Genomic DNA, 22,445 nt, shown 5'->3' on the forward strand with positions numbered 1-22,445 from the left:
AAACAGATGTCGAGTCAGTGTGTTTGCAGGTTTTCTGCATCTCTCCACAGCAAATATCACTATCCCTGAAGTATTACTGTTCACTGGTACTGCTGCCGGCACAGTGGAGTGAAGGCACTGGGCACTAGCTCACTCCTACTGCTGCTGGCACAGTGGAGTGAAGGCACTGGGCACTAGCTCACTCCTACTGCTGCTGGCACAGCAGAGGAAGCATCAGTGTAAAAGACTGGGCAGCGACAGGAAAGAGATGGTTTATCCTGCGCCAGGATCCCTCCTGGCTGAGCCCCGGAGCTCTTTATTATTAAAACGCCACACTGTGTCGGAAGTCTCATACAGCCGAGATTCTGTTACACAACTGCTCTGCTTTTAGAAAAACGGACAGACACACACAGACACACGGGGATCCCCGGCCAGCGGCCCGAGGGGGTGAAAACTCATTCTGCTGCTTCTCGCCGTCCTGGAGACGAAGGGGAGCCTCACACTGAGCACCGCCACCAGGAAACTGGGGCTCCAGGACCCCTCGACTCCTCAGGGTGGGGCAGAGGCTGGGGGTGGGTGGTGTGATGCCATCGTGGGAAAGCAGACACGCCTGACAGTCCAGTTCGTAACCAGAGCGTCCGAAGACTCTTCCTGAAGAGCACCAAGCTGACCCACTGCTCCCTCCACTACCGGTCCAGCGAGCCGGCCGGGGTTATCCCAGTAACCCAGGGTCCCACTGCCTGCAGACATTCCTGAAAACACAGCGGCTTTTAACCCATCAAAAACAAGTGGGACGAGACTGGGGCTTCATCTCTTCCGCAAATCCCCAAGAACATCTTCAGTTATTATTTTGACACCCTGGATTTAGGGATGACGGAGGTGCTGGCTCTGTCCCAGACCGGATCCACAGGCTCCTGCATCCCGAGCCTTTTGAAAACCTGGCCAGATCCGTTCACGCAGAAGGCCCTCCGAGCCGGAGAAGTCTCCCTCCTCAATCACGAGCCACAGAGGCACAGATAGGATCCGGAAGGCCGACGAGGACAGGGGGACGAGAATGACTCGGGCAGACAGGGCGGAGTCCGAAATCCTGCCCCTCCCCCCCCATCCCACACACACACACACAGAAGCAACACGAGATGACCGAGTTTAAAAAAATTCAGTAAAACGCGAAGCATCCTGGATCGCTTAAAACGAGATGGAAAAATTAAAAATGTTACAAACTAAATCCCTTCTCCCCCCTCCCTCCCTCCCCCCGCAATTCCCGAATCCGTACACCCCAACCCACAGCTCCCGGCCCTTTCCCGCTCCGTCCCCTCGCGGCAAACACACACGCGCACACTCTCGTACCCCCCACAATCCCGATTATCTGCCGGCCGCGGCGGCGGCGCCGTGGGTCTGCCGGTGGGCCCGCAGGTTGCCCTCGCGGCCGAAGCTCTTGCCGCAGTCGGGGCAGGCGTGGCGGCCGGCGCCGTGGGCGCGCGCGGCGTGGGCGGCCAGCTGCTCGGGCCGGGCGAAGCTCTCGTCGCAGCCGGGGCAGGCGTGGGCCTTGCGCTCGCGGTGCAGCCGCCGGTGCGCCCGCAGCAGCGCCGCCGTGCCGAACTTCTTGCCGCAGTCGGAGCAGGGCAGGGGCAGGGGGTCGGGACGCTCCGCCCGCTCTTCCTCCCCGGCCTCCCCCCCCGCCGCCGCCGCCGCCTCATCCTCCTCCTCCTCCTCCTCCTCCCTCGCTGGCTGGGGCTGTGTCTTGGGGGGCCGGCCGCGGCGCGCCCCCTGCTTCGGCTTCTCAGCCGCCCCCGATGACGCCACCGCCACCGCCGGCCGGTCGTTGCTGCCGCCCTCCTCCTCCTTCTTCTTCCTCCTCTTCCCCTTCTTGCTCTCCTCCTCTTCCTCCTCCTGCCCCTCCGGCTGGGGCGGGGCCGGCGGCTGCTCCCCGGGAGGGCCGGGGGGCCGGTAGGACTTGGGGGGGCGGCCCCTCCTCTTGGCGCCGCCGGAGTTGCAGTGCTGGTCGCCGGCGTGGTTCTCCTGGTGCTCCAGCAGCTGCTGCTCGGTCTCGAACCCACGGCCGCACTTCTCGCAGCGGTGCGTGTGGCGCGCCTCGCTCTCGGCGCGCCGGTGGGCCTCGCGGTGGCTCCTGAGCAGCGCCGGGCCCCGGCAGGTCTCGCCGCACTCCCGGCACACGCACAGCTTCTCGCGGCACACCTGGCGCCGGTGAGCCGTCACCTGGCGGGGCAGGACGGGACAGAGGTCAGTGCAGCACTCCACGGACACAGACGCTACGCCCCCCACGTCTCTCTCTCTGTCTGTGTTCCCCCCTCCCTCTCTCTGTCTGTGTTCCCCCTGTGTCTGTGCTCCCCCCTCCCTCTCTCTGTCCCCCCCAGTGTCTGTGTTCCCCCTCCCTCTCTCTGTCCCCCCCAGTGTCTGTGTTCCCCCTCCCTCTCTCTGTCTCCCCCCAGTGTCTGTGTTCCCCCTCCCTCTCTCTGTCTCCCCCCAGTGTCTGTGTTCCCCCTCCCTCTCTCTGTCCCCCCCAGTGTCTGTGTTCCCCCTCCCTCTCTCTGTCCCCCCCAGTGTCTGTGTTCCCCCTCCCTCTCTCTGTCTGTCTCCCCCAGTGTCTGTGTTCCCCCTCCCTCTCTCTGTCCCCCCCAGTGTCTGTGTTCCCCCTCCCTCTCTCTGTCCCCCCCAGTGTCTGTGTTCCCCCTCCCTCCCTCTCTCTGTCTCCCCCCAGTGTCTGTGTTCCCCCTCCCTCCCTCTCTCTGTCTCCCCCCAGTGTCTGTGTTCCCCCTCCCTCCCTCTCTCTGTCTCCCCCAGTGTCTGTGTTCCCCCTCCCTCCCTCTCTCTGTCTCCCCCAGTGTCTGTGTTCCCCCTCCCTCTCTCTGTCTCCCCCCCAGTGTCTGTGCTCCCCCTCCCTCTCCCCCCCCAGTGTCTGTGCTCCCCTCCCTCTCTGACCTCGGAGAAGGTGCGGAAGCGCTGCTCGCAGTGGGGGCACTTGAAGGGCTTGTCCTCCTTGTTGTGGGCGCCCTGGTGCTGGGTGAGCTCCTGCGAGGAGGCGAAGGTGCGGTCGCACACGTAGCAGGTGAAGAGCGTGTCGCACTCCTGCAGCTGCTGCTTGTACTCCTCGCGGTGGCTCTTCTTCATGTGCCGCTCCTTCGCCTTGGAGCTGCAGAAGGTGATGAAGCACTGGAAGCACTGTAGGTTCTCGTGCTGGTCTGGGGAGAGAGCCGGGAGAACTCCTAACTCCTCCAGCATCGACACACGGGAGAGAGTCACAAAGCACTGGCTAAGCCTGAAACTCCTGCCAGCACAAGGCCCTGCCGAGCCAAGAGCTGAGCCCAACAACGAGCCCCCTGAGCCAGCTGGTGCTGAGGCTCACTGACCTGAGCCACCCCGACACCAGCCAGCCTCAGGACAGCACTGCTAGAATCAACCACATCACAGCACAGATCACACAGCAACATCTCACACACTGGGACACACACACACACAAACTGGAATGCTACAGAACCCTAAACAGACAATACAAACTAGCCAAATATCTAACCAAGCTAAATAACAGCATAGAGAAACAGACCCTGACAAAGCACAGGCTCAGTGACCACAGCCTGGCCATAGACACTGGACACAGGCAGACCTGGCTGTCCAGAGAGGATAGGCTCAGTGACCACAGCCTGGCCATAGACACTGGACACAGGCAGACCTGTCTGTCCAGAGAGGACAGGCTCAGTGACCACAGCCTGGCCATAGACACTGGACACAGGCAGACTTGGCTGCCCAGAGAGGACAGGCTGTGCTCCCACTGCCAGCGGGGAGAAATAGAGACAGAGGTGCACTTCCTACTGCACTGTGACAGATATTCTGGGATATGAGAAACATTCTTCAACCAATTTTTAAAATCAAATCCCAGAATTCCCACACCTGCCAGAATCACAACAGCTCCCAATCCTACTGGGAGAGGGAGGAGGAACTCAGTTGAACTGGCAGCCCAGTGTGGGATCTCCTGTCCCAGCCTGAGGAACAGTGAGTCTGTCTCCCAGTAATGCTCCAGATGTTTGCATGTAAATGTATTATGATGTGTGTGTACTGTAAATGTCTATAGATGTTGTGTTAATTGTACATGCTTTGGCAACACGGAAATTCATTTGTCATGCCAATAAAGTTTCTTGAACTGAATTGAGAGGAGGGGAGAGAGAGGAGAGGAAAGCAGGAGGGATAAATAAGATTACTGTTAACCAGCCAGACAAGTACAGGAGAGGAGGGGAGAGTGAAAGGAGCAGCTGGACTCACAGGACTGAATGACAGAGGGGGCCGGAGCCTCTGGGATGATGAAGGTGTAGGGCTCTGCATCACCATCGACCTCCGGAGCCACCTCCTCCCCCACTCGCACCTCCTGTATCGTCACTCCATCGATGTCCATAGTGCCTGAGAGAGAGAGGGGTTAATACAGACACACTGACTGGACACTCCAGTACATTAACACTGCACTGAGAGAGAGAGGGGTTAATACAGACACACTGACTGGACACTCCAGTACAATAACACTGCACTGAGAGAGAGAGGGGTTCATACAGACACACTGACTGGACACTCCAGTACATTAACACTGCACTGAGAGAGAGAGGGGTTAATACAGACACACTGACTGGACACTCCAGTACATTAACACTGCACTGAGAGAGAGAGGGGTTAATACAGACACACTGACTGGACACTCCAGTACATTAACACTGCACTGAGAGAGAGAGAGGGGTTCATACAGACACACAGTTTTTATTTAAATTTCTCTTGATGCAGTTGCTCGAAGTCTGCAGGAATGGGTGACGTAAGGCTGACCAGTAAACCCTGATGACCACGGCCAGTCCCCGGTGGACAAGCCCATCCGCAGGGCAGCGGCGCACAGCCGGCCCCTTCGCGGCAGCGCAGCGCAGGCCGGCCGGAAGCACAGGCCTCAGGCCCGGCCGTCCCCGCCGCGGGACCCGCAGACCCCAGCTCCCGCGGACTCACCCCCACCCGCCGCCCCTGCGCCGCAGGGGACCCCGGGCCCGAACGGGACCCCGAAGTACCGGAGCCGAGCTCACCCAAAGCCCGGGCAGACTGGGGGAGCCGGGCGCACTCGGGCACACGGAGGAGACACACAGACGGAGAGACTTGGTCTCGGGGCCGAGGTTTAAAAACACCAGGGGACCCCGCGCACGAAACACACCGCCCAGAGCGGGGGGACCCCCCGCCTCGACCCCCAGCCGGCAAGAACTTAGCCGAAAACACGAGTAAATTCGTGCAGAAACGATGTGTAAACAGACAGCAGCGCTGCGCTTACCCTCTCCCAGGATTCCCAGTGCGGTGAAGTCGGAGAGGAGGGGGGAGTGTTCGACCCTTGTCACATGACAGGGGTGGGTTTCCAGCCCGGGGTGCAGGAGGCGGCTGCGCCTCTCCTCCACTTCCCTTCTCCCGCTGCGCCGCACTCTCTCGTCATTTAGCAAGCGTGACGTAATCTCCACGACGAGAAGCGGCCATCCGGGCAGCCCATGGTTTGTGATTGGCCAATTAATCTAAGGGCTTCGTTCTGGTTAATAACGTCAGGCATGCGTCAGCCCATCTAGTCTGTTTAGTTTTTCAGCAGCTAAAGGATCCCAGGATCACATCCAGCTGTGAAAAATCACATCCAGCTTTTGGATGTGATCCTAACAATCCTCCTCTATGAATTGGCTTCATTACTCTGCTCTCCTCCCCACTAATAGCTGATGTGTGGTGAGCGTTCTGGCGCACTATGGCTGCCGTCGCATCATCCAGGTGGGGCTGCACATTGGTGGTGGTGGAGGGGATCCCCATGACCTGTAAAGCGCTTTGAGTGGAGTGTCAAGAAAAGCGCTATTTAAGTGTAATTAATTAATCTATCGAATAGTGAGGCATATATAAGAAAACAGAGGGTAACGTAACAGCTAGACCATTTTTTATTGATTTAAAACAATCAGATCAAAGTATCTTATGTTTCTTACTAAAAATACATACACTTTTAATAAAAAGAACAAAAGACTTCCATTATAAAAACAGAGGTTAAATGCTCCGAAAGGCAGATCTAATTCAAGGCCTTTTTAAAAACTTTACAAAATTCAAAACTCTGCCACTTGTCAGATACAAAGATTTTTAACGTAAACACTGAATTAAGCCTGGACTTTGATAAACAGTTCTTAAAATGTTACCATTGCATCTGGGTTTTCATCTTTAGTTTTCAACTTCTTTTTTATTCAGTTGTTTTGAAGCTACATTTGAGTCAGACACAGGCCTGGCACACACACACACACACACACACACACACACACACACACACACACGGTCAGATACAGGTTTGACACACACACACAGGGTCAGATACAGGCCCAAGGTGCAGCCTTCACACTCCACTTGTCCGTTAACCAGTGATGAACACACTCTGGTCTTCATTTTGTCCTCTCAGCAGACATCTGTTAAAGCCTCCCTTCTGCTTCCTTTTGTTAGCAAAAGAGAGGAATTTTATACACTAAACAAGAAAACAATTAGCCGAACAGTCCACTAGACAGGCACTCAATACAGTACAGTTATACTGCTATATCCAGCTACCAAAAACATTTTCCATCACAATCAACCTTTTTACCTACACAACCATTTCCATTGGCTACGCGCCCTACAACCTCACATTTAGTTTACAAAGATCAAATTCAAAATCTTTAGTTTTAATAATCTCAGACATAGTAGCCAAAAGACATCTGAGAATGTCACAGGACAGAAGGAAAGGACAATGAGTTAAGGAACTGCACAATCAGGCTAGTGAAGAAAGAAAACACCTGTAGAAAGTGGGCGGATGTCTTTAAATCATTTAACACAGGTCTTGAACTCTGGTCCAATCAAACACCCAGTCCTTCAGGGGCTCTGGGGGTCTTCAATCAGGGTAATGGTTAATCTGGATTAATCTGGTTAAGAAACAATCCTGCTTGGAGAGAGGTATAACCAGCTAAACTTTGGTTGTCTAGATCTAAAGTCAGGCACTAATAAAGAAACAATAAAAACTATAAAATAATTCTAAAATCTGGATTTTGGATTAAGCACGAGGAGGCCGGCCCTGAGCTCGGCCCCGCGCACGAGCCCCACAGGACCACAGGTGCCCAGCGCCCAGGTCTGAGTTCCCATGAGCCGAGAGCCGGGTTCTGCTCCTCGGCCACTGAGAGAAAGACGTGGCGCTGGCTGGCAGCCGACAGGCCTGGGAGACGAGCGATCGGCTTGGTGCGGCCCGACCGCCGATCCCGCCGATCGATCGAGCGGTCGGGTCCGAGACGTGGGGTCTGTTTCAGGGCCCAACAACACGTCACTTCTCGGCCCGCGAGCCGGGAGCAGGGCGGGCCGCAGCTGGTCCGAGCCCTCGGCGCACGCCAGACCACCGAGAGTCCGGTCAGAGACGCTGCGGGACAAGCAGGAGGGAGGGGCAGGCTCCCGCGGGGCGGCCCCCCTGCCGCCGCCTCTAGGGGGCGCCGCGGAGGCTCGTCTTCTGCGCCCGGCCGCGGCGCGTCCGCCTGCCCCGCGGCGCGGTGCTTCCTCTCCCCCCCGCCGGCCCGGCCCGCGGCTCCGGCGTCTGCGCCCGCCGGCCCGCCGGAGGAGGGGCGGAGCTGGCCGGCCCCTGCGGCCGAGCCCGGCTCCTCCCGCCCGCGCCGCGCTCTTCGGCCCCGGCGGCCGGCGCCGCCCCCCGCGCCGCGATGCCTGCGGCCCTGGCGGGCTTGCGTGGCCGCCCGCGCCCCCGGGGCGCTCCTGGCGCGGGGCTGGCCGGCTCCGCCCGCGGGTAGATCCGGGGTCGACCCAGCGGCTTCCAAACGCGCGGCCCCCTCGCCGTCTCGGCCTCCTTGGGCGGCAGGGGGGTCTTACGCGGCCGCCCGCGTCTCTTGGGCGTCTTTGGGGGTCGCCCCCGTTTCCGGGGGGGCGCCCCGGCACTCCGGTCCGCCTCCAGCTCCTGCGGGGCTCTGCGCGGATGCCCGCGTTCCCCCAGGACACCAGGGGCCTCCCTGGAGGAGGCGGAGCCCCGCGGGCGGCCCCTCCCCCTCTTCAGGGGCTTGGGCTCCCCATTGGGCAGCAGGTCGGGCTCCGCCCCCCCGGCACCCCCCCTCCCCCTCTTCCAGCCCTCCTCGGACATCGGACTCTCTCCGCCTTCTCTCCAGCGGAGGGCGCTCTCGGCCGAAGGTGAAGCCCTCGGGGTTCCTGCCTGTAAGGGGAGGGGGAAGTTGAAATAAAAATCAATCAATTCTCAAAACATGGTCAATTTAAAAATAAGTTCTGCGAAACCCACGGAAGTTTCCTAAAAACTTCAGTTTTATTTTTGCTAAGTAGGTTTTCACAAAGTTTTTTTTTTTGCTATTCTGTCCAGAAAGAAATCCATTTCAAGTAACTTCGACGGGGGAAGTTGTAAACACAACAGACTGGGACCTGGAAACGTGCTTGAAACAGCGGACGGGGGGCACTTCTTTACACAAAGGGTGGCGGGGGTGTGGAACAAGCTGCCCAGCAGTGCTGATACCCTGGCTCCTCCACAAATTTTAGGAATCCTGAGTAATTAACAGGATATCCGCGGACTGACTAAAACACAGAGAGCATACTGTGCAGTTACAGCAGTGCATGTCTGCATGCTGTATCAAAAATGAAATACGGTATAAAAGAAATACCATTACCCCTGTAGTCAAAATAGCGTTCCGAGTATTTGTAATGATGAAAAGGTTGTAGTATTTTTTCTCCGTTTTTTCCAACTTGATGAAACCACAGTATACAAAAATGTACAAATAATTACAAATGATATTCTTTCAATGAAAAACCAAAACAACTACACATTTTCATTTGTACTAATTATTTAAAAAAAAACGTAAACATGTTTTTGACTTGTTTTTTAATACTGCTTATTTTGTTCAGACGCCTAAATCCAGAAGTCTTTAATGATGATTTAAACTACCTACATTATTATTATTATTGACAACAACAGTAAAATAAAATAATAATATCAATACGAACAATTGCATCACATTTGTCAAAGGATGAGAAAATGGTTTATTCTTGCTGGAAGTTTGCTGCGTTCCTAATACATTGTTGACTTTTCGTTTACAATCACGGTCCACTTTGAAAAAAACAATAATAATAGTTCTAGCGCAATCATTAAGTGCAACACATTTCCGAGGACGGTGTGTGTGTTCTCTACGCAGTGGGCTTAACTGGTATTTAACCAGTAAAATTGAAAATAAACACAGATGCAATAAGGAACTTGGATATCGCACGGAAACATGGCCTCCCGAGCCGGGAATGATAAACACGAAGGTGTTAAAAATGCTCAAGTCGGAGGGGAAGATGCAATCACTGCCTCGCCAAAAACAAATTAGAAATATTTTCCCAACTCTTACCGTGGCATGAAATCTGCGTGTATTAGAGTTTCTGCCCTTTTTATTTCGTTTAAAAACTCACGGATGTAAAAACACCAAAATTGAAAAAAATAAAACAAATCGCGATTTTAGAAAGGAAAAACCCCAGTACATGAATGCAGGTGGGTGTGTTTCTATATGAAACCTCCCCCCCTCTCTATCTTCGACAGGAAGAGATTCCAAACCCCCACGACTGTGCAAGAGCCCTCGAGCTTTGTTTAAATTTACAAGCACTTCCGGGGCCAACCGGAAACCCACGACCCCCCTCTCGCCCGGCACGAAACCACCTGTTTCACCTGTGCGATGGCACCGGCATAGGCGGGGTTGTGAAGTTCTCTTTTCCTTTCCTCCACTCTGACACACTCCAGTGGTTCAGGTCCAGTCCTGTTACACCAGGAGGACAGCTGGTCCAGTGGTTCAGGTCCAGTCCTGTCACACCAGGAGGACAGCTGGTCCAGTGGTTCAGGTCCAGTCCTGTCACACCAGGAGGACAGGAGTGTACTTTAGATACTGGCAAAGACACCACTATCCCTCACCTTTCACAATATTCAATTATAAAAAACAAAGAATAAATCAGACAGGTAAACATTTATTCCAAACTTCGAGTAACACAGAAACATATCTCACAAAGGGGAAAGGAGTGACTGTGGGGGTGGGGATACAACTTCTCTTCATTCTGACTCATAAACACCCAAGCTGGGCTCTCACCATCGGAAGCGTCGCAGCTTTGTTCAAGCCCGTTTTTGTCCGAACGCGCTTCAGAATCCCGTCAGCATCACAGTAACATGTCCTGGCGTGGTTTTAAAAGACCCCGTGTAGGAGTACTGGGGGGGAGGTGTCAAAAACACACAGCTCACAACAGACAGGTCCGGAAAGATCACTCAGGCACGAAACACTGATCAACGGATGGGACGGACATCGCCTTGCTGCTTCGAACACAATCCCAGGACCGCCACACCACGCTGCAGAACTCCTCCGTGCAGGAGTGGGCCTGCGAGTGTGAGCACGTCCGAGAGTGTGCAGGAGTGGGCCTGCGAGTCTGTGCACGTCCGAGAGTGTGCAGGAGTGGGCCTGCGAGTGTGAGCACGTCCGAGAGTGTGCAGGAGTGCTCCTGCGAGTGTGAGCACGTCCGAGAGTGTGCAGGAGTGGGCCTGCGAGTCTGTGCATGTCGGAGAGTGTGCAGGAGTGGGCCTGCGAGTGTGAGCACGTCCGAGAGTGTGCAGGAGTGGGCCTGCGAGTCTGTGCACGTCTGAGAGTGTGCAGGAGTGGGCCTGCGAGTGTGAGCACGTCCGAGAGTGTGCAGGAGTGCTCCTGCGAGTGTGAGCACGTCCGAGAGTGTGCAGGAGTGGGCCTGCGAGTCTGTGCACATCCAAGAGTGTGCAGGAGTGGGCCTGCGAGTCTGAGCACGTCCGAGAGTGTGCAGGAGTGGGCCTGCGAGTCTGTGCATGTCGGAGAGTGTGCAGGAGTGCTCCTGCGAGTGTGAGCACGTCCGAGAGTGTGCAGGAGTGGGCCTGCGAGTCTGTGCATGTCGGAGAGTGTGCAGGAGTGCTCCTGCGAGTGTGAGCACGTCCGAGAGTGTGCAGGAGTGGGCCTGCGAGTCTGTGCACGTCTGAGAGTGTGCAGGAGTGGGCCTGCGAGTGTGAGCACGTCCGAGAGTGTGCAGGAGTGCTCCTGCGAGTGTGAGCACGTCCGAGAGTGTGCAGGAGTGGGCCTGCGAGTCTGTGCACATCCGAGAGTGTGCAGGAGTGGGCCTGCGAGTCTGAGCACGTCCGAGAGTGTGCAGGAGTGGGCCTGCGAGTCTGTGCATGTCGGAGAGTGTGCAGGAGTGCTCCTGCGAGTGTGAGCACGTCCGAGAGTGTGCAGGAGTGGGCCTGCGAGTCTGTGCACGTCTGAGAGTGTGCAGGAGTGGGCCTGCGAGTGTGAGCACGTCCGAGAGTGTGCAGGAGTGCTCCTGCGAGTGTGAGCACGTCCGAGAGTGTGCAGGAGTGGGCCTGCGAGTCTGTGCACATCCGAGAGTGTGCAGGAGTGGGCCTGCGAGTCTGAGCACGTCCGAGAGTGTGCAGGAGTGGGCCTGCGAGTCTGTGCATGTCGGAGAGTGTGCAGGAGTGGGCCTGCGAGTCTGTGCATGTCGGAGAGTGTGCAGGAGTGCTCCTGCGAGTGTGAGCACGTCCGAGAGTGTGCAGGAGTGTTCCTGCGAGTGTGTTTTTACACGCCCGAGCATGTGTGAGAGTGCTGCTGTGGGAGTCTTTGCTCTTTTCTACAGTTTCTACAGAGACAGACCCCAGAAGAGCCGTGTCAGTCTGGAGCTTGTAGAAACACTTCTGCTCCCGGCTGGGACTGGACTCACCGGCCCTGCTCCCTGACAGCGGCCCTCTTCCTCGTGCTGAAGCAGGAGGCGAACACTACCACGCGAAGCGCTCGATTACTGCTCGTCTTTTACACACCCTCAGCCTGCCACGGCTCTCACTACCTCGCACTAGAGCGCGTCTGCTGCTCCTCTCCCTGACCACAGCACTCTCTCTCTCTCTCACTCTCTCGCACTCTCTCTCTCTGGGTCGTTTCTCTTAACGAAGCTGCACCCCTCACTGCAGACACACGCCGCTCTGCCTGTCGGTCCTAGAGCAGATCCCGTGCTTCGGCTCTTCAGCCGTGTTTCCCCACAAGATTTTCTGTGTTGTTCTCAGTTAGGCTACAAGCGACATCGCCTGAGGAATGAAAGGGCTTCTCCTTCCCCGTCGGATCTGATCGGGGTTTAGAGAAGCATCAGACCAAACCCCTCCTCTAGGCCAGGCTGGAGCCAGACTGAGGGGCAGAGCATGAGTGCAGCCGGGCCGGTCTTGGCACAAGTATGTATCTCTGCACTAGCGTGTCCTTTGTATTTGCGTGTGCACAGCTTTGCACTAGTGTGTGCTTTGTATCCGTGCATGTACACATCTTTGCACTAGTATGTATCTGTGTGTGCACACATCTTTGCACACGTCTATGTGTGTTCGCACAAGCTCGCCCTTGCACAAGCGTCCATGAGGGTGCCTCTCCCCGGGTGCGTGTGCCTCAGTTCCTTGCCAGGGGCGCCCCCTGCAGGACCCCGCGGGGCAGGTCGATCCCCCGTGCCTTCGCCAGCCCGCACGTCCGCTGAAAGCGCTCCTCGTGCTTCTGCAGCGACGCCTTGCAGGGGAAGGTCTGGCCGCAGTGGGCGCACGCCAGCAGCCTGGCGGCCAGCTGGGGCCAGTGCTTCTGCTGCCCCCTGCTGGGAGCGCTCTCCACCACGTAGCAGTCCTCCTCCTCCTCCTCCTCGTCTTCCTCCTCCCGCTCCGCGCCCGGCTCGCCCTCGCCGCCGGCGGGCCGCAGCCTCGTGACGCAGCCCCTCTCGTAGGTCTTGATGCCCCGCGTGGGGCGGAAGCTGAACGTGATCTCCTCGGGGACCTGGGGGGGGGGCGGGGCGCGCGCCGCCTTCTCCCCCGGCCCAGCCTGGACCCCGTTCGGCCCGCGGCCTCTCCCCGGGCCCGCCCCCCCCCGGGGCTCCTCCTCCTCGGCGCCACGGTGCCGCCCCAGGCCCCAGGGCCGCGCCGCGCGCAGGACGGTGCCGCAGCGGAAGCGCAGCGGGCGCCGCAGGGGCGGCCCCGGCGGGCAGGCGTGGCGCACCAGGGGCTCCGGGCTGACCAGCAGCCGGCCGCAGCGGCGGCAGCCGGACACCCGCTCGGGCCGGTGGCCGGCGTGGTGGTCGGCGAGCTGGTCCAGGCTGCGGAAGGCGCGCTGGCAGCGCCCGCAGCGGTGCCGCCCGGCGCCGGGGAAGCGCCGCCGGGTCTCCAGCCGCACCACGGGCAGGAAGCGCCGCTGCAGGCTGACGGCGGCGCCGTGGATCAGCAGCCGCAGGTCCGCCGGGTCCGCCGGGCCCCCGCGCTCCCGCGCCAGCCGGGCGCCGCTGTAGTCCAGCACCAGCACGTCGTCGTGGCCGCGCGCGTGCTCCTGCATGGCGCCGTAGCGCAGGAAGGCCTGGCCGCAGGTGCAGATGTAGGTGACGGCGGGGCAGGCGTGCTGCTCCAGGTGCTGGCGGCTGGCGAAGGGCCTCCCGCAGCGCCAGCAGGACAGGGGGGCCGGCGCGGCGCCCGCGCGGGCGCGGTGGGCCCGCAGCCCCTCCGGGGACGGGCCGAGCTCCCGGCCGGGCCCGCGGGGGAGCAGCGCCTCTCCCGTCTGCATGCTCGCCGTCTCGCCGCCTCGCCGGCGCCCCCCCGCGCCCGCCGCCGGTCACGGCGCTCCCCTCCGCTGGGCGCTACGCGCGCGGCCGCCGGGCTGCTCCATCCCCAAGCCTGGAACCCGGAGACAGGACAGGAGACTGCGTTACCCTCAGGTTTCCCACCCTGCAGGAGCGAGTCCAGCGCTTCACTCCTGCTCCTCCCAGCTCCTCCCGGCTCCGGAATCCGACGGGACAGAAAGGGTGAGCCCTGGGAGAGTCCCGCGAGTGGCCGGGTTGTCGCCGCTGGCCGAGCAGGAGTCGGGGAGACCCGCGGAGAGAAGCGGCCCTTCCTAGTCACCCCCAGCAGTTCCCCCCGATCCTGCGCCACTGTCCGGTTGAACTGAATCGTCCCTTTGATTGCAGGGACAGCGGAAGCCCCCCAGAGCCGGGTCAGAAACATGACAATCACACAGATAATGAAATAAACAGACCAGCTGGACGTTCAGTCACCAGGAGTGGAGAAAGTGTAACAGCAGCTCACAGCAGAGACGCACAATTCCACACGTGCAGGTTGTCGGAGAATTACGGCATCTCCGACGCGTCGTGACGTCACCCCCGTCCAATCACGTCACAACAACTATCCCCCCCCGAACTATCAATATGAAATATCGATCGTTATCACTGATCAGTAACACCACCGCAGCTGCTATGAACAATAACACACCCGCGCTTCGAAACGTACTGCTACCGCCAGACTGCTCGTGATGAGCAGACGAGCTGGACTGAGTGTCCTGGTCACGGGCCGTGACGGAACGACTGTCTCTTCAAAGCACTGACCGCACGAGACGCGAGCGACGCCACGCTCCCACCGCACGCGCCGTGGGCTGTCCCGGGCTGTGCAGCGCGACCGGACCGGGACACCTCGAGCTGAAGGGCACCCCCCTCCTGCCTACAGTCACGAGGCGGGACGTGGGGGCGCGTCGCTCGTGTTGACACCGCTGAGGCACACGCGTGGTAAATATTTACCTTTACATATAAATGCTCACATTTCCACAACACAAACAAAGAGCGAACCAGGGCGCGTCAGGTGTTTTCCCGGGCCGCCGGCGCTATAGGAACCCGTTCGCTTGCAGGCGTGTTTGTGTTTTTGTTCAATGCATCACGGCGGGGGGCGTCCTTGCACACCAGTGTTTTTCTCACGACGGCGGAAACTTTACCGCTCGTGCTCCCACCCCACCGAGCCGAGCCGTGACGTGACCCTGCTCACACCCCTCGGACCCGACCGGACCGAGCCGAGCGGGAGCCGTTACCCCGTGCATCCGCTCCGACGTGCGCCGCTCTCCGCCCGGGCTGGTGCCGGTACCGGTGCCCTCCTCCCTCTCCGGTTCAGCCACGCGGAACGACACGGCAATCAGCGCCGACTGCAACACTGCTGTAGCCACGCGCGCTCCCCGGCTCCAGCCGCGCGGATCCCATTAAGAATCTCCTCTGCTCGACCCCCCTCTGGAAAACCCGCACTTCCTACAGAACAAGAATGTGGCTGAAAACTCGAGTCCCCCGTCTGTGGCGGACCTGCACTAACGCTGCCCCCTAGTGTCGCGGAGTCTGCAGCCCGCTGCACCGCCGGGAGCCTGTTTCACCGCGGGGCTCCTGGGATCAGGGCACTGCTGTAATAATAATAATAATAATAATAATAATAATAATAATAATAATAATAATAATTGCTTACACTTATATAGCACTTTTCTGGACACTCCACTCAAAGCGCTTTACAGGTAATGGGGACTCCCCTCCACCACCACCACCAATGTGCAGCCCCACCTGGCTGTAGGAGAGACTGAGGGCATCAGGGCACTGCTGTAGGAGAGACTGAGGGCATCAGGGCACTTCTGTAGGAGAGACTGAGGGCATCAGGGCACTGCTGTAGGAGCGACTGAGGGCATCAGGGCACTGCTGTAGGAGCGACTGAGGGCATCAGGGCACTGCTGTAGGAGACACTGAGGGCATCAGGGCACTGCTGTAGGAGACACTGAGGGCATCAGGGCACTGCTGTAGGAGCGACTGAGGGCATCAGGGCACTGCTGTAGGAGAGACTGAGGGCATCAGGGCACTGCTGTAGGAGAGACTGAGGGCATCAGGACACTTCTGTAGGAGAGACTGAGGGCATCAGGTCACTGCTGTAGGAGACACTGAGGGCATCAGGGCACTGCTGTAGGAGACACTGAGGGCATCAGGGCACTGCTGTAGGAGACACTGAGGGCATCAGGGCACTGCTGTAGGAGAGACTGGGGGCATCAGGGACTGTGGACTGTGGACTGTGTACCATTATAGATACAAATGCAGTCCAAAAAATGCCGCGATGTGTCAGCAAACAAAAATGAAGTTGACACCCTCAGCGCCTCCTGTATCTGTCACCAGCGAGGTTCTGTCAAGCAGGCAGGCTGCTGAGGACATGGAATAAGACCGCTGTCCTCTCCTTCTGCTCACAGACCAAGGACACTTGCGGTCTGGTCAGAACAAGACGCACAGGACGTGCCAAACCCCCCGCAGGTTCTCACTGGTTCTGTTTGTCGCTTCAGGACAGGAGCCCACTGCTGCCACCAGTGAAGACACCCCGTTTCCTCTGCCTGCCTGCACCCCAATCCGAGAGGAAAGAGAACACAGAAGTCAGAAGCAAGACCTTGGCGTTTTCGAAAGAACTTTTAATCTGCAATACTTTCCTCCCGATTTCTTTAGAGATGAAACTGTGTCCCTGAAACTGACAGGACAGACCAATACTGGACAGCCGAGACACAGCGGCCCAGGATGGACACACTTTCCCCTTCAAGAACACTTTCAACAGGAGAGTTTAAAAACAACGAACACCTACATACAGTCCATACGCAGTGCCCGACCGGCTTCTCCAACCCCCTGCCGAAACGAGAACAAAAACCATGACATTCAAGACCGAGTCCCGGATAATGGCAGTTAAAAAAAAAAAGATTCTAATGTTATTTATACTGTAATCACAATTGCAATGCCCACAGCACAGGCATTTCAGTCATTAATGAATTCCAGAGAACACAAGGGTCACATTAATTCATACTTCTAACTTCATTTAAATAAAATCCAATGAAAAAGATCCACAGTAAAAGTCCGCTCTTTGGAAGGGCACTGGACGCCGCCAGAACTATATTGAGGTCTCTGAAGGTCTCCTGTTTCCTTGGGGCGGGATAGGAGGTGACACAGGAAGACAGTCAGTAGTAGCAGCATGAGCATCACGGTTAACGGCGGGAAGCTCTACGCAGACAGCGGGCAAGTGGTCACTGACCTCCGCTAACAGGGGGTGGCTTTGAGAGAGCCCGCACGGAGTGGAGCCCCCCACTTCTCACGGTCCAGCAAGGCCACCGGCGCAGTGGCCAGGCGCTCAGGAGGAGGTGGCCCGTGCGCTTCGGCACCACGGAGCTCCGGAGGCAGGAACAAACCCAAAGGCCGCAGCTGGAGATCCCCAGGACACCCGGCCACAGAGCGGGGCAGGGGGAGCGGACGGGACCACACGGTGCCTGGAGACGCCGCGCAGATCCGCTTCACAAGAGCGGCGCAACGCACTCTGCACTGCACTGCGTGGCTTGGGCTGGGGGCAGGAAAAGCTTTCCGGGTGGGACAGTCGGATGACCAGTTCCCGATCCCTGCTCGCCTGTCGGAGAGGAAGCCAGGAAGCGGGGGAAATCTTAAAATCCGAAACGGCCCGCCGCCAACGTCCGTTGTCAAACAGCGAGTCTTTGGGCTCGCCGCCCCCGCCGTCACGGCTCCCCCTCGCGGCCGGCGGGGTCTTGGGCCGGATACGCGGACCCCGAGGCCCGGCAGGACCCGCCCCGGAGGTGGCGGCAGAGCTCGGCGAGGCTGGAGAGCTGCGCCCGGCACCGGGGGCACCGCGGCGGCGCGGCCTGGCCCGAGACGCAGGTCCCCCTCCGCCGGTGACGCAGCAGGGACCTCCGGTGCAGGAAGTGGCGGCCGCAGGCCCGGCACTGCTGGACCTGCGCGTGGCCGCGGGGGGGGCCGCGGGTCTCCTTCCCGATCTTCCCGGCCTGGGTCTGCAGGCGCCGCAGAAGCAGCTCGGCCCCCAGCTCTCCCCCCTGCGCCGGCGCCGCGGCCCCCGCCTGGGCGCCCGGCTCTCCGCCGCTGGTTCCGTCCGCCTGCTGCTGCCGCAGGAACGCCGCGCACGTCCCCTGGTGCCGGCGGAGGCCGTACCGCCGCGTGAAGCTGCCCCCACACCCGCGGCACACGAACGGCCTGCCGCCCCCCCCGCCGGGGCCCCGAGCTTCAGCCGCCGGGCTCGGGGCGTCCTCTGGCGCGTGGCACTTCCTGTGGTGGGCGCGCAGGCGGTAGCGGCGGTTGTAGCCCGCGCCGCAGTGGCCGCAGATGAAGGGCTTGGCCGCCGCGGCCAGCTGGGCCCGCGCCGACTTGGCCGAGAGCGGGCGGCTCCCCTGGGCGTCCCACCGAAACCCCTTGGCCGCCCCCTCCCACCCCAGGCCGTTCGGGAGACCCAGCGCTGCCCCCTCCGCCGCCCCGCCGCCACCGAGGTCTCCCGGCCCGTCCCGCGCGCCCCCCCCCGCCGCCGGGCACTTCCTCTGGTGCCTGATCAGGGTGTAGTGCCGGGTGTAGCCGTTACCGCAGCGCTCGCACACAAACCGCTTCTCGGCGGGCGGGCCGGGCCTCGGGACCGGGCTCCCGGCGCCACCGCCGCCGCCGCCCTGCTGGCCGCCCCCCCCGGGCCCGCACCTCTCCTGGTGGGCGCGCAGGCGGTACCGGCGGGTGTAGCCCCTGCCGCAGAGCTCGCAGACGAACTTCTTCTCCGCGGGCTGGCGTGGCCCCGGCGCCGGCTCGCCCGCGGGGGGGGGCCGCGCCGCGCAGTGCTGCTGGTGCATGCGCATGTTGTAGAGCCGCGTGTAGCCGGCCCCGCAGTGGGCGCAGAAGAAGCGCTTCTCGCCGACTCCGTCGGGTTTCGGGGCGGAACCGCCCGCGGACCGGCCTCCAGTACCCCCCTCCCCCGACCCGCTCTGGACCTCCTCCTCCTCCTCCTTCTTCACCGCCCCGGCCAGCGGGCAGCGGAGCTGGTGCACCTGCAGGTTGTAGCGCCGGGTGTAGCTGTTGCCGCAGAGGCCGCAGGCGAACCTCTTCTGCGCGGACTGGCCCGGCGCCGGCGCCGCCTGCTGCTCCCCCTCGCGCCGGCGGCACTTCCTGCGGTGCACGAGCAGCGAGGAGCGCCGCGTGTAGCGGTTTCCACAGCAGGCGCACGCGTACCGCTTCCTGGCGTGAGGCTTCGGCCTCGGGGGCGGGTAGACGCCGTTCTCCTCGGGCTCCGGTTTCCCCGGACGCTTGCCCCCTTCCTCCTCCTCCTCCTCCTCCTCCTCCAGCTTGACCTTCACCTGCTCCACCTGCGCCGTCGGCGGCCCGTCTGTCGGAGGGGCCGGCCCAGTCCCGGCTGACCGGCCGGCCGCCTTGTCCATGAGGCGCCGCGCGGCCGGGAAGTGGCAGAGAGAATCCCAGCAGCCAGCCGCCGGGATCTGGGACCACCCCGGAGCCCCGGACTCGGGCGCGAGATCGCTGGCCGACTCGGGCGAAAAGGGCTTGAGGCTGCCGGGCGTCTCGCGGTCCGACCAGAAGACCGGCTCCAGGAGGGGGTTCCTGGGAGCGGCGACGCTGGAATCCCTTCGGCCCCCCCCGGGCTCGGGGGGCAGGGGGGCGAGGGCAGCCTGGAACAGGGGGCGCCCCTGGGGAGACTGGGGGAGCAGCAGGAACGAGGGAGCCGGAGCGCTGCTCCGACACGGAGGGGTGAGGTGGAAAGGCCGCAGCTCGGACCGCGGGGGCGGATCGCGGGCGCTGGCCACCGGCCCGGCCGGCTCCGGCTCCGGCTCCGTTTTGATCCAGAGGGGCTCGGTGGCCGTGCCGACGCTGCAGGAGCCCGAGCTCTGGGGGTGGATGAAGGTCGCGGGGCGGATCCAGTCCTGGTCCGGGCTCGGCTTCCCCGGCGAGGGGGCGCCCGGGCACCGGTGGGTCTTGAGGCCGAGCCGGCGGGCGTAGCTGCGGCGGCACACCGGGCACCTGTGCTGCTTCCCCGGCGAGCGCTGGCCGGACGCCGGGACGCCCTCCCCGCGCCGGTGCCACGCCGGGCCGGCGGCCGCTCTCCGGGGGGCGGGCAGCACGGTGCCGCGGCTGAAGCTCGGCGGCCCCGGCGGGGGGGGCCCCGGCGGGCAGGCGTGGCGGCCGACCGGGTCCCAGCTGACCAGGAGCCGGCCGCAGCGCCGGCAGCCGAACACGCTCTCCCGCAGGTGGTGGGCGTCGCGGTGCTCGGCGAGGGCGCGCAGCGTGGGGAAGGCGCGCTGGCAGCGCCCGCACCTGTGCCGCTGGCCCCCCGGGAAGGGCCCCTCGGCCGCCAGCCGCACCAGGGGCAGGAAGCGGCGGTTCAGGCTCACGGTGCTGCCGGAGGCCTGCAGCAGCAGCCGCGGGGGCGCCAGGGGAGAGCGGGCCGCGGGGGCGCCCCCCTCCCTCCGGCCGGGCCGGGGCAGCAGCGGCCGCAGCTGGCTGATCACGGCCCTCAGGCCGGGCGCCGGCCGCGCGGGGCTTCTCCTCTCGCCGCAGGGCGGCGGCGTGGCGGGGGGCGGCTCCGGGGGGCCCGGGGGGGGCCAGGGCTTGGCGCAGGGGCCGACCGTGAACGGCACGAGACGCAGCCCCCCGGCTCTCGGCCCCAGGAGCACCGGCGGGGCCTCGGGGGCTTCGGGGGGCGGCGGGGTCACCGAGGGGGGGGCCGGGCTCCCCAGGGGCTCGGCCGGCGGGCGGCTGGACGCCCCGGTCTTCTCGTCTGCCCCTCCCGGCGCCGGAGTCGGGGTGTCCGGAGCCGCGCGCTCAGGGGCGCTGCCGGGGGGCTCCTCAGAGGCCGGGGCGAGGGGGCCGGGGGGAGAGCCGCCCTGCGGGAGAGTCAGCAGAGGAAGAGGAGGAGGAGGAGGAGGGGCGACGGCGGGGGAAGAGTCCGCAGGGCCCGCGGGGCTGCCGAGCCCGAGACAGTCCGGCGTGGCGGAGCCGCGGCGAAGACACGTGTGCCGGAGCATGGCCTCGAACCCGGGGAAGGCCTGGCCGCAGGAGCAGATGCAGGAGGAGGGGGAGGCCGCTGGGAGCCCCGGCGCCCCCCCCACTGCGCCCCCTTCCGTGTGGGCAGCCTGGTGCGCCAGCAGGGTGGCCAGGGCGGGAAAGGTAGCGGCGCACGCCACGCAGGGGTACCGCCTGCCCTCCCTGGGCTGGCCGGCCGGTCCGTTCTGCAGCCCCAGCATCCCGGCGTCCCTTCCCGAGGCACGGGGAGGAGGAGGAGGAGGAGGAAGAGCCGGTTGAGCCGCAAGCCACACCTCTTCTACAGTTTGCGCCGCCGGCTTCCCATGATACTGCCAGGGGGCGGGGCTTGGTCGCCGGAGTGGGTGGGGCAGGGGCGGGGTTTGGTCACCGGGGTGGGGCCTGGTGGTGGCAGGGGGCGGGGCTTGGCCACTGGGGTGGGTGGGGCTGAAAGGAGGAAAAACAAGGCAAGGGGAGAGATAATTATTATTATTGTTGTTAATTACTCTCCGAGTTGAAGAAAACCATGGAAACAGCATGACTCCGGAAAAAAAAAACTAAATTCAAAGAGTCACCATGTGTCATTTTTATCAGCAACTTCCTGAAAAAGTAGAAATTCTACGTCTGTCTGTCTCCGTGTGTGTCTTTTTAATAGAAAAAAGGCACTGAAAACGTACCTTCTGGTACTTCCCGCCGCGGCCAGCAGGACGGATTGGCGGGTGACCCCGGGTCAGGACCGACCCTCTCGCCTCCCTCCTCAGCAGCGACACAGCCGATCCGCAAGCCGGCCCCTCTGGGAACAGCAAGCACACGAGAGGACGGCTTGCTCGCAGCTTAGTCTCTCCGTGACCGAGACGGCTTTTAGCCACTCAGGTTAACCGGCAGCTCCTCAAACTTGAGGGGCTCGTTTCCTCCATCGCTTCCTCCAACAGCCCCAAGACCACACAAACAGCCGCCAGCTCGAAATCCACGGGTCGGTCATCAGCGGGTTTCTCTCCACTCGTGATGACGACCACCCCCTTCACGGGCGGCACTTTTAAACACGGGCGAAAGACTCGGCAGCGGCGATTTCTTAAGATGGCTACGGCTTCGTCAAGACGTCTTAAAAGTCCATAAAAGACGAAACAGGGGAAAAGACTTACCGCGAAGTACGACTCCCGTGCGGCGCCGAGAAAGCGGTATTTAGCTCAACGCTTTCCAGGAGCCGAGAAAACGGGGCTGAGCCATCCTCCCGCCACGGTCGTACGATTCCTGCAAATCCCAAGAAAGTAAAGACGGTGTGTTGCGCCGAGACTCCAAAACTTATCCTCGAAGGGAAGATTTTGTTATAAAAAAAAAGTAGGTGACCGTTTCTGTAAAAACAAACCACGCTTCGGCAGGACGATGCCTACCCACAACATCCACTCTAGAGCGGCCGCACGAAATGTTCACCCCATTACTGCTTTACCGAGCTAGGAGCGCCCTCTGGTGGTAGGAAGACCGTCAGCACCCAGCCTCTGTGGGCAGTGAAATCGCAAAGGCAGGGCAGTGATTTCAAATGTGGGTTACTGGACACTACACTGTACTACAGTACTGTTACACTGAGAACAGGATTGATTTCTAAGGTGTGAGACTGGACACTACACTGTACTATAATAATACTGCACTACAGTGCTGTTACAGTAACAGTGCGTGTGTGCTGATGGGTTACACACTGACTACACGGTGTGTTACAGTAACAGTGTGTGTGTGTTGATGGGTCACACTGGCTACACAGTGTTACAGTTACAGTACATGGGTACTTAAAGATTTAGACATAC

At 60.9% G+C, this 22,445-nt stretch overlaps 4 protein-coding genes and 1 long non-coding RNA gene across 7 annotated transcripts; 1 reads left to right on the forward strand and 4 right to left on the reverse strand.

Annotated features, from left to right (window-relative positions):
- Positions 1–246: 246 nt before the first annotated feature.
- On the reverse strand, positions 247–5,441 carry LOC148640336 (uncharacterized). 2 transcript variants are annotated; one of them, XM_088621288.1, is made up of 4 exons: positions 5,285–5,441; positions 4,255–4,389; positions 2,920–3,179; positions 247–2,196 (listed from the first exon to the last, which is right to left on the reverse strand). In XM_088621288.1, the coding sequence occupies exons 2-4, from the start codon at positions 4,382–4,384 to the stop codon at positions 1,342–1,344; spliced, it is 1,245 nt and encodes a 414-aa protein (XP_088477414.1). In that variant the 5' UTR covers positions 4,385–4,389; positions 5,285–5,441; the 3' UTR covers positions 247–1,341. The 2 variants fall into 2 exon arrangements, with proteins under 2 accessions (XP_088477414.1, XP_088477415.1); XM_088621289.1 differs by lacking the exon at positions 5,285–5,441 and adding an exon at positions 5,046–5,259.
- Positions 5,442–5,900: 459 nt separating this feature from the next.
- Positions 5,901–9,847, reverse strand: LOC148640337 (uncharacterized). Of its 2 annotated transcripts, none has more exons than XM_088621335.1 (2): positions 9,372–9,847; positions 5,901–8,191 (listed from the first exon to the last, which is right to left on the reverse strand). In XM_088621335.1, the coding sequence occupies exon 2, from the start codon at positions 8,120–8,122 to the stop codon at positions 7,460–7,462; it is 663 nt and encodes a 220-aa protein (XP_088477461.1). In that variant the 5' UTR covers positions 8,123–8,191; positions 9,372–9,847; the 3' UTR covers positions 5,901–7,459. The 2 variants fall into 2 exon arrangements, with proteins under 2 accessions (XP_088477461.1, XP_088477462.1); XM_088621336.1 differs by lacking the exon at positions 9,372–9,847 and adding an exon at positions 8,989–9,365.
- A 111-nt stretch (positions 9,848–9,958) lies between these two features.
- On the reverse strand, positions 9,959–15,130 carry LOC148640338 (uncharacterized). The gene is made up of 2 exons (XM_088621297.1): positions 14,874–15,130; positions 9,959–13,696 (listed from the first exon to the last, which is right to left on the reverse strand). Exon 2 carries the CDS (start codon positions 13,584–13,586, stop codon positions 12,441–12,443), a length of 1,146 nt encoding a protein of 381 aa, XP_088477423.1. The 5' UTR covers positions 13,587–13,696; positions 14,874–15,130; the 3' UTR covers positions 9,959–12,440.
- Positions 14,395–16,684, forward strand: LOC148640339 (uncharacterized). The gene is made up of 2 exons (XR_015930675.1): positions 14,395–14,577; positions 16,143–16,684. It is a non-coding gene; the product is annotated as an uncharacterized LOC148640339 (long non-coding RNA).
- LOC148640340 (uncharacterized) lies at positions 16,245–22,406 on the reverse strand. The gene is made up of 3 exons (XM_088621200.1): positions 21,789–22,406; positions 21,324–21,439; positions 16,245–21,093 (listed from the first exon to the last, which is right to left on the reverse strand). Exon 3 carries the CDS (start codon positions 20,868–20,870, stop codon positions 17,346–17,348), a length of 3,525 nt encoding a protein of 1,174 aa, XP_088477326.1. The 5' UTR covers positions 20,871–21,093; positions 21,324–21,439; positions 21,789–22,406; the 3' UTR covers positions 16,245–17,345.
- Between the last annotated feature and the right edge of the window lie 39 nt (positions 22,407–22,445).

Source organism: Lepisosteus platostomus, chromosome 26, assembly GCF_059453375.1.
Source record: "Lepisosteus platostomus isolate fLepPlt1 chromosome 26, fLepPlt1.hap1, whole genome shotgun sequence".
NCBI classification, from domain to species: Eukaryota; Metazoa; Chordata; class Actinopteri; order Semionotiformes; family Lepisosteidae; genus Lepisosteus; species Lepisosteus platostomus.

Excerpts from the sequence above, each read along its gene's own strand:
- LOC148640336 (XM_088621288.1), bottom strand. The coding sequence starts at position 4,384 with ATGGACATCGATGGAGTGACGATACAGGAGGTGCGAGTGGGGGAGGAG. Across the intron at positions 3,180-4,254 it reads CCCCTCTGTCATTCAGTCCT|ACCAGCACGAGAACCTACAG; the intron begins GTGAGTCCAGCT and ends CTCTCTCCCCAG. Across the intron at positions 2,197-2,919 it reads GCTTCCGCACCTTCTCCGAG|GTGACGGCTCACCGGCGCCA; the intron begins GTCAGAGAGGGA and ends CTGCCCCGCCAG.
- LOC148640337 (XM_088621335.1), bottom strand. The coding sequence starts at position 8,122 with ATGTCCGAGGAGGGCTGGAAGAGGGGGAGGGGGGGTGCCGGGGGGGCG.
- LOC148640338 (XM_088621297.1), bottom strand. The coding sequence starts at position 13,586 with ATGCAGACGGGAGAGGCGCTGCTCCCCCGCGGGCCCGGCCGGGAGCTC.
- LOC148640340 (XM_088621200.1), bottom strand. The coding sequence starts at position 20,870 with ATGCTGGGGCTGCAGAACGGACCGGCCGGCCAGCCCAGGGAGGGCAGG.